General features: G+C 50.4%; 1 protein-coding gene across 1 annotated transcript; it reads left to right on the plus strand.

The window, feature by feature from the left end:
* Positions 1-2,020: 2,020 nt before the first annotated feature.
* LOC129691172 (60S ribosomal protein L36a-like) lies at positions 2,021-2,401 on the plus strand. The gene has a single exon (XM_055627199.1). It carries the CDS (start codon positions 2,021-2,023, stop codon positions 2,342-2,344), a length of 324 nt encoding a protein of 107 aa, XP_055483174.1. The 3' UTR covers positions 2,345-2,401.
* The last annotated feature ends 7,935 nt before the right edge of the window (positions 2,402-10,336 follow it).

Raw genomic sequence — 10,336 nt, forward strand, 5'->3', positions numbered from 1 at the left:
CAGGACCGTGAAAGGTCTTTAGAGAACCCCTACCACACAGGGCTCATTATCCCACGGTGTCCATAAGGACTGCCTGCCCACAGTCACCATCCTCCCTCTGGCTGTGGCAGAATGAAGTTGAGTGTAGCCTGTCGGGACACATGGTCATCCCAGCCTGTGGACTGAAAATTGGCTCTCCCTGGATAGCACCCAAGAGCTGCATATTTTTTTTCAGCACCTCTCACCAGCCCCACAGATGAAGTTTCCTTTTCTACATGTGCCGTTTGGCTGTTTCTGTGCAAGAGACCACAGACGGGTTCAATGGGCTTCACTGTTGTGCAGCTCTGACAAACAGCCACAGTTCTGTTCTCTCGGCCAGCCCCGCGGCCTGGAGGCCTGCCTGTGGGAATTCCAGAATGTTATTAGGAGACCCTTGCCTACTGCTGCCCAGCCACTGCACATGGGGAAACCGAGGCCCGGGGACCAGACAACTTAAGGAGCATGGGCTGGCAGGCTTCCCCGCGTCAAGTCCCTCACGTTGCCGCTAGCAGTCTCCCAAGCCCTGGGCCGCTGGCCTCAGCCACTGCGAAGTCAGATGTTCAGTAACGGGGGCGCTCTTTTCCAACGCTGAGCAAACCTCAGATGCCCGTTCCCTTATATGGCCCCCTTTGTGAAGTCTCCAGAAAGGGATGGGACCGAGTTTACTTTTGTTTTTTAGGTTGAAATCAATTTTTACTAGATGGGAGTGACACAGACAATTCCTGAGCAGCCTGTGACCACCAGACTGGCGGGGCCATATACCCTAGTCTCATGAAAACTAAATCCAGTTGACCCTCATAAAGGGCTTCAGAACTAGAATCTGAAAGTCCTGGGAGGCTCAGGACAACTTGATCAAGCTTTAGTGTGTGTCCAGTAATTCTCTTGGCTCCGCCTTCCGTAGATGTTGGCCCCCTTGCAAATCCAAAAGGTTTGTGTAAGGAGATGGAGGGGGGGGGGGGGCTTTTCCTTCCCTGCCATTAAACCAAACTTTGCCCCATAGTTTTGTTTTTACAAATTCAATTTTATTTATTTATTTACATATACAGTGTTTTGCTTACATGTGCTCCTGCTCACCAGAAGAGGGCATCCGATCTCACCATCGGTGGTTGTAAGCCACCATGTGGTTGCTGGGAATTGAACTCAGGACCTTTGGAAGAGCAGCCAGTGCTCTTAGCCTCTGAGCCATCTCTCTAGCCCCTTGCCCCATAGTTTTTATGGACCAACCCAGAAGACAACTTTCTCTTGGCTGGAGGGATGGTTCAGAGGTTTAAAACGTGCCACTTTTGCCGAGGACCCTGAGTCCTTTTTCCCAGCACCTACATCAGGCCATTCACAACTGCCCACAACTCCAGGTCCAGGAGGATCTGATGCCTCTGGCCTGTGCAGACACCTGAACTCATGTACACATGTACACACACACACACACACACACACACACACACTTAAAAATAAAGTAGATCTTTAACAAAAAAGAAAAACCAATTTCTTGTGTGGATCCTGGAATTAGCCTAGTTGACCCAGATCCACCGGGTCCTTTCTGCACACTAGGGGATTCGAGCAGACTCTATCAAAATAGCAATTTTCTGCACAGTGGTGTGGAGTGTGACAGAGGCTGGGGAGCCAACCACAGTGTCATCTGTAGAGGGCATTCAGAGGGGCTCAGTGAGAATACACACGGACGCTTTCCACACTCGGCGCATAGGAGGTGCACCGTTTACCGGTGTCCTGACACACTCGGCTTTCAGTGCTCCTCACTAGCTTGGGGATGTGTTGGCCTGTATGATACATTTGTGTGCAGTGCAGACAGAGAACTTGGTGCACGTGCAGTGTATAACGATCATATATGAATAGTCAGGATCTCCATCGCCCCAAACAGTTAAAATTTGTGTATGTCAAGAATCACTGGGCTTCTTTCTAGTTGTGAAGTGTCTCCTGAATTAAGAAGGAATTTCTCTTATTGAAGATTTAGGTGGCTTTCTGAGCCGATATCGCTCGCGCGAACATGGTGAACATTATTCCTAAGACCCGCTGGACATTCTGCAAGAAACGTGGCAAGCACCAGCCCCACAAAGTGACACAGTCCAAGAAGGGCAAGGATTCTTTGTATGCCCAGGGGAAGCGGCGTTATGACAGGAAACAGAGTGGCTATGGTGGGCAGACTAAGCCTATTTTCCACAAAAAAGCTAAAACTACAAAGAAGATTGTGCTGAGACTTGAGTGTGTTGAGCCCAACTGCAGATCGAAGAGAATGCTGGCTATTAAGAGATGCAAGCATTTTGAACTGGGTGGTGATAAGAAGAGAAAGGGCCAAGTGATCCAGTTCTAAGGTGATTCGGTTATGAAGACAATAAGATCATGAGCCTTTGTCCACCTCACTTGATTGCAGTTGGCCTTTTGCCAGGGAATAAATTAAAGTTTGTGCTTGGGAAAAAAAAATTGCATGTTATTTTACACGTGTGTCTTCCCTGAATGTGCCTGTGCACCATCTCTGTGCCTGTTGCCCACAATGGCCAGAAGACAGTGCTGAATTCCCTAGAACTGGAGTTACAGATGGCTGTGAGCCACCATGTGGGTGCTGGGAATTGAACCCAGATCTTCTAGATCAAGTGCTGAACCACCTCTCCATCGCCGCAAAGGAATGTCTTTAACAGGTACCCGCTGTCTCTACCCCCACTCCCAGTACCTTGTGACCGTTATTCTATTCTCTTCTTTTATAATATTGACATCTTAGGCTCCCACAAATGAGTGAGAACGTGGTATTTGTCTAGCTGTGCCTGGCTAATTTTAACATGTAATTATCCTCAGGTTTCATCCACATTGCCACAAATGACAGGGTCTTATTCTTTTAATGGTAGGCTAACATTCTGTGTGTGTACGTACAATGCTCTCTTCATCCATTCATCTGCCTATGGACACCCTGGCTGGTTCAAAGCCTACCACAGTGTTTCAGAGTGGCCCCATTGCTACATGTTGCTTCTCTCCGGGGCCTCTAGCCCCAGGCCCCAGGGAATTTCAGCTCTGGAGTGCTGCCATCCCGATCATGGCTTCTGCAGCTCGCTCGCTCTCTCTCGCAGCTGCACCCAGCAGTCATTCTATCAAGATGGCTTCCTTTATAGCCAAGACATTTTAAGTTCTCCCTCTCGCTGTCGCTGTAAGGCATCCTGGACCCCTGCTCTGTTCTAGCCTTTATTCTGTGTTCTTCCAACACCTTGTGGGAGATGTCGCTCTCTCTTGTTCCCTCAGCAACACAACTTTCTCTCCTAGACAGAATGTTCCTCCTACCAACCCCTTGTTCTACGGGTTGATCCCAAGCTTGAGGCATCGACACCCCGTGGTCATGGGAAAGTTCTGTGAGCAAAGGTCTTGTGTTCGCAATGCAGTCTAGTCCGGGTAGCTGCTCTGTGGGCTTCTTTGCACAGCACAGAGCCAATCCTGCAACTTTCTGGGTACAAGTGGTGCTGGGTCCTAAGATCCTGGTGGCTTGTACATCAGTACCAGCCAACTGTCTTTAACTGGCTGTACCTGGAGGAAATTGTCCAGAAAGGGCAGTCCTTCTTGCCTTGTCAGCACCAGATAGTCCATCTGGACCCTGTGCCAAGGTTCCGCTCAAAGGCTCAGCGAGCAGGCAAGGGGAGCTTGTCACCTGAAGGCTGCAGAGAAGAAGACTAGTTTGGAAAAGGCTTAAATGGCTTGCTTAAGACTAACCAGCTGGCTGAGCATTGTAACACAAGCCTGGATTCCCAGCACCCGGGAGGCAGAGGCAGGCGGATCTCTGTGAGTTCAAAGCCAACCCCGTCTAGAAAGAGGCCAGAACAGCCAAGGTTACACAAAGAAACCTTGTCTCAAAAACAAACAAACAAACAAACAAACAAACAAACAAACAAACAAACGGCCACCTAGCTGAACAGTGGGAGAGCTTGCCACCACCTGCGAGTCCAGGTCTTTCTTTGCCCTTGCCCCTGGGTCCTGGGCAAGAGAACCTTGAGGATCCCAAGCCAATCCTCACCTCATACCTAGCCCAGGGCCTGGCCTGGTGGGTACTTGAATCCTTTGTCTTTTCTGTCACATCTGTGCCACAGTGGGGACAAGTCTGAGCAGCAGAGCAGTCACCCAGCGTATTTCCTGCCCTGCCTTTGTCTCAGTGATGAAAAGCTGTTGGGGATGGAGAAGTGGATCAAACTCTTAGCTACATCTAGAATCATGGTCCCAGTGTCACGCTGAGTTCCTGGGCTCTGTGGCTCTCCAGTGGAACACCTCCAGGCTTTCCTCTGACCTCTGTCAGGCTCCAGTTCACCCTAGGCTCCCCCTCTGTGGAACTTCATTTTCCTTTCTCCCAGGCTCTTTGTCTCTTATCTGCCCTATCTCGGCTTTCCTCTCTCATTAATGTCTTTTACCTATGCTCCTTCAGAGCTTCTAGACCCAGCTGGCCTCTGAGGGCCTCTAGCACTGAGAAGAGAGGCTCACAGCCTTCTGTGGGCCCTGCCCCTCTCACCTTAGCCGCCCCTCTTCGATGGTGGGGGCTGGGGCAGGCTCAGGGCTGCAGTTAGAGCCACTTCCTCGGACACAAAAGCTTCTTTCTCCCCTTCAGAGATGAGGTTTCCAGGCAGGTTATTTTTATAGCAGGGCCCTTCAGAGAAAATAAACAAAGTCACACACCAGTCCTTCACACCCCTCAGCCCCTCTCTGAAGAGGGGCCCAGCCTGGCTGAGCTGACATGAGGGTGCTCCTGCCCCAGAGTGGCTGCCATTCCCAGAAGTGAGGGTCCAGGCTGGAGGAAGGGTGCCTGGGCAGGCAATTGAACTGATTAAGTCCTCTGACCCTGCCTGCAAGCAGGGCTTTGGGGTCAGCTGGAGCTCCGGGGACTCTCCACATAAGGCCAGGAGCTTTATCTCTCTATCTGTAGGGAAAGACGTAGACTCAGACATACTTGATGGTTTCCTAGCTGCTGATCAATGGCCAGCCGGGCTTGCAGTACATTCCTTCCCCACATTCCCCAGCCACTGAATACAATCAGCTGGAACTGGCCAATGCTCTGTACCCACCGCCGTGAGCCAGGCACTGCTTCAGGTGCTCAACAGACAGAAATAAACAGGACTCATGCTTGGAGAGCTGAGCAGTGGGGGCGAGGGGCCTCTATTGCCACGCCACAGCAGCTTGGGGTACATATCTCCCTTTGCAGCTGGCAAAGCTGAGGCTAGCTGAGGTTAAGTGACTCTGCCAGGGACATGTGTGCCTAGAGGCCAAGATGCCAGGGATTCAGGGGTCTCTCCAGCAGGTTTGCTGTAAGGGAACAAGAAGCCTAAGAGGGGACGTGGGGACAAAGCTTAGACTCCTGTGCAGATTCGTTGGTATCTCAGGACGTTCCAGACCTAAGGTGGGCACAGCATTCCCTAATCCTTGAAGCGGGCCGGCCAGCAGGGCCTCCTCTGACAGAGTCCCAGAAAGGAAGGCCTTTCATAACCAGGTTCACTGTAGTCTCAATGCTTCTTTATGATGAAGCCTCAGGTTAAAAAAAAAAAAAAAATCATAAATCATGCACATTCCCGGCCAGGCATGACAAAAATACATGGCCTCAGCAGGTCCCTGCGCAGCAAAGGCAAACAGATCCCTGGAGCGGCACTGGTGTCCACACAGATGGCCACTGTCCTCAGCCTCCCTCAGCAGGGCCTGTGCCCCAGCTTGGGGGAGCGTTCCTCCTCCTTGGCAAGACAGAGAGCTCCAGGTACTAGACATTCACTCTAATTCCCTTACAAGAGAAGCGGAGCCAGCTCCAAGCGACCTCAGCCTCAATGCACATTTGGACCACTTATGACTGACTGTGGAGTGAAGGAATGTGTCCCTTGTTTAGAAGCTCCAAGTATCATTGGGGGATTGAGATCTAGTGAATTCTCCAAGAGCCCAAAATAACACACTTGGGTATCTGCTTCTTTATCTCTGAAACAGAGCCAATAATATGTATGTCACTGAAATCTTGAGAACTTAGATAGGGAGGGGTGAAGCCTGAGCACTGCATGAATCTGAGCTTCAACAGGCCTCCTCCCCAGGCCTCTGGCTCCTTCATTCAGACTTGGGAATGGCTATACTGAGATCCAGACTCCTGGGCCCTGTCCCGACTCAAAAAACACACATGATGAAGAATGCACTGGCCTTGTTTCTTAGACACCCCAAATCAAGAAGACCTGGCAGCCCCTTAGGATGCAGCCTGAGCCAGAGACCCTACAGCTCTCTGATGACCACCTGCCCCTCTCCAGGCCTCCGTTTTTTATTTTGTGTTCTCTGGGGGCTGGCCTTGGTTATGGTTTAATAGCCATTTCCTGCCTTGGCCCCCCTTTTAACTGACACCTGGAATGCCTCACTGAGCTGCCTCTTGCTTTTCTGTCACTGCTAATGAGGTTTCTAACAAAGCCAAGAGTAGCTGGGAAGTTTGCTCGCAGAGACTGCTGGACTGCCACCTGAGGGACCAGACTTCTGCGGGAAGGAGCTGTGTGGCTAGCAGGCAGGGAGGGGACACAGCGTTTCTTTCCCAGAAGGCCTTGCGGGCAGGAAGTGGAGGGGTCGCCTGCAACAGGGGCCTGCTCTTCCTTTGGCACCTTTAGGGTGCCAAGACTCATAAGACTCATCCCACCCCCACACTTTGTAGCCACAAAAGCAAGAAAGGAAGGAGCCAGGACCAAGAAGCAGGGCTTGAACCTGCTAGGGAGCTCCTAATTTAACACCTGGTACAAGTGGAAGCTACTGAACGCTGGTAGCCTCTCATAGCCTGTCCAGAACAGACACCCTCTCTGTCCCCAGGCGCAATCTCTGTCATTTCCCTCTAGTCCCCCACACTGGGAACACTCCTCCACCAGCTATACTCACTCCTGGGAAAATGCCAGTTGTTAGGGCAGACTGGCATTAGAAGACAAAGCTTGAGAAAGGGCCTTGAACACATAAGTACCCAGAGAAGAGGCTGTGGGGTGGCCAGGAATAGATATCCCTCAAGCCTGCACAGAAAGAGGCTCATTACTCAGGCTCTATGGAACCTTCAATCAAGAGAATCCACACAGAACTCACTACAGGATACACACAAGCACCGTTCACCATACGCCTGCTCTGTGGGAAATCAGTGTTAAGAGACTGCTCTGGGCAACAGCTGAACTCTACTTTCAACGAAGATACATCACTGGTCATCTGTTAGTGGAGATCTTGTTCAGTTCCGGGGGCCCATGTCATTTACTTCTCCCAACAGAGCTAAGAGGCAGTAGGTGATGCTGCCATCACCTTCTCGCATTGTCAACTGTCTGACAGCGAGGACGCAGGCTGGTGAGCCGGTAGTGCCAGGATCACACCGGAAGCTGTGCTGGCTGTCTCGCCTGCAGGTGAGAGTCAGGCAGAATGCTGCCAGGCAGACCCCAGAGCACTCTAAGCCTGGGGGAGACCAGAGGAAGGAGCCTAGCTGGCCTAAGCAGGAAGCACCTGGTTGTAGTGGAGAGGCTGGCGTGGGTGGGGATGGCATGGCTGCGGTGAACAGGCTCTTGAGGACCAATCCAGGAGCTGCCGTCTCTTTGGTAAAAGCAGCTCTTGAAGAGAATGAGTCTGGCCAGTGCTGACAGGCAGAGGACAGGAGAACGATGGCCATGTGAACCAGGACAGGTTTCTGGACCTGTCGTTGGACCTGGAGCATCTGTGCTATCTGGGAATCCAGGGTAGAGGCTCCTTGTTCAGACCAAATTGTGTCTGTCTGTCAGCAGATTGCAACAGCCAGGCAGGGTTAAATGAGAAGTGGGATCAAATGGAGTCAGAGGGTACCCCAGACTGCTGTTGGCTTAGTTTCTTTAGTCAGCTTCTCATTCCCGCCCCCCTGCTTTACCTTAGCCATTTGAATGGAACCCTTCCCAAATCACCCAGCAGCCTCTGTTCTCTCATCTGCCCCTTGCTTTCCCAGCTCAGGTGACCTCACTGGAAGAGACTTCCTCGGAAAAGGCATGTCAAAAAATTACTCAGTGCCAGGGGAGGGAAGGAAGCCCTGGAAGGGGATGGTAGTGGGATGTCTCTGTAAATAAGGCCCAGCGGAGGACCGTGGTGTGAGACTAAGGGACCTAGGGAAGTGAATGAGACCTTGTAGAGGGCCCCTGGGCAGCAAGGCCACATGCAGAGATGGTGCTGTGAACATAGTTTCCACTAACTTCATTAAAAATATTTTTATTTTATGTGCATGTGTGTGCCTGATTGTATGTATGTACACCATCTGTGTAGGAGCCCATAGAGGTCAGAAGAGATGTTGGATCCCCGAGAAAGAGAGTCATGAGCCGCCGTGTAGATGCTGGGAATCAAACCCATGATCTCTACAAGCGCAGTACGTGCTGTTAACGGCTGACGCGTCTCGCCAGCCCTTTCTAGTAACTCTACAAACGGTTTCTTAATAGACGCCAGAGCTCTCTGGACCGAGGGCTGGTTGTTCCTGGCATTCAGAGGTGGGTGAGGGGCTGCGATCTGCAGGTCAGGACGGCATCTCCTCCCACTGGGCCTCTCACACTCTGCCTTTGTCCTCTTTCCAACCTAACAAAATGAGGACAGCTCCTAATTGCCCATGCCCTGGGTCTGATATTGTACTAGATTCCTTCTCTGTTTTGTCTTAGTTAATCGGATAAGCACTTCAAAAGCAAAACCCAAACCAGAAACAAACAAATGGAAAACAACAACAGTAGCAGAACAACTGGGCAGCTGCTGGGTCTCTCCCCTGTCATTTCAGCCCTCACGAAGCTGAGCATGAGGCCCATCACTGTGAGCTTGAGGTCAGCCTGGGCTACAGAGTAAGACACTGTCTCGACAAACAAGTAAATAAAAGGTTGGTACAGGTTGACCATCCCTAACTCAAATTTTAAAACTAGAAGTTTTGAAATGTTTCTTACACATATTAAACACAGAGCCTGAAGGCATATGCAAATATTCTAAAATCTGGGGAAAAAAATAGAAATCAGAAATAATTCTGAGCTGAGCACGGTGGCACATGTCTTTAATCCCAGCACTTGGAGGATAGAGGCAGGTGGATCTCTGAGTTCGAGACCAGCTTGGTCTACAGAGTGAGTTCCAAGATAGCCAAGGCTACATAGAGACCCTGTCTTGAAAAACGAGCAAAACAAAAGAAATAACTTCAGATGGCACATCCTCATGTCAGGAGAGATAAACACATCAAGTTTCTTAGCAGTTGAGTGGAAGAACCAACTTAGCTGTCTGGACCCAGATTTATGACTGTAGAACCAGGCCACTTACACCCTGAATTCCATATCACTCTCCATCACCAGAATGATTTTTTTTCCTGGCTGCCTACCAATTTCTTCTCAGAGCCAACAACAGTTAACGGATCTCCCCACAAAAATACCTGGGGAAATCCCCTTCCTCAAGTCAAAACACAGGTGTGGGACTATCCTGGGGTGTCATGATCAGCCAAGCAATCTTTGTAGCCATTGAAGCCTTTTGGATTTTTGCACTGGCTTCACATGAATAGGATAGATGAATCTCAGGGCAGAAGAGCCTTTCTCAGAATTTGGCATCTCAAAGCCAAGCTCTAGTTGGAAGTATGAATTTCAATGATGCTCTCAGCTCTCTTTAGTGGACTTACCACAGGGGCTATATGAAGTGATAAGACAGATATGTTAAGATGTAAGTCCCAAGTCTTCACTAGACAGAATTTACAAGGGAGGAAGTAAAGTTCTCAGATGCCAAGAGGCAGCAGGTGTGTGTGTGTGTGTGTGTGTGAGAGAGAGAGAGAGAGAGAGAGAGAGAGAGAGAGAGATTCTGCCTATAGCCTCAGAAAATGCTAGTTACCTGCGCTCAGTGAGCTGCCCTGTAGCTCATTATGAATCAGCCAGCAGGCTGCATCCAGACCTCCAGGACAACCACACTGACACAGCACTGTTTCTTGATCTGGAGCTTCCTGTTAGTTAGGTTCCGTTGGCTTTCAACAAACATACAATTTGCAGACTCCTAACACAGAAGCGGTCAGTGGGCAGCTCTAACCCATGGACAATAAGTAACGACTCCTAACTCCATAGAGTCAGGCTTGTTGTGCAAGCCTGAAGACCCGAGTTTGATCCCCCAAAACCCACTGTGAAAGGAGATAATCACTCCAGAAAGCTGTCACTCCGACCCTCACAGGTATGTGGCAACACGCATGCACACTCACTCAAGCACGTAATCACGTACACACACACACACACACACACACACATACCCGACTCTGTGCCCATTACAATACCCAGTGCACGTCTGTGGCACACAGGCATCACCTTACAGCTGCTCTTACGCTGTGTCGGCCTGCAAAGCAGAAGCTCCAGAC

The sequence above is a fragment of the Psammomys obesus genome, unplaced genomic scaffold, assembly GCF_907164565.1.
Source record: "Psammomys obesus unplaced genomic scaffold, mPsaObe1.curated_primary_1811, whole genome shotgun sequence".
NCBI lineage: Eukaryota > Metazoa > Chordata > Mammalia > Rodentia > Muridae > Psammomys > Psammomys obesus.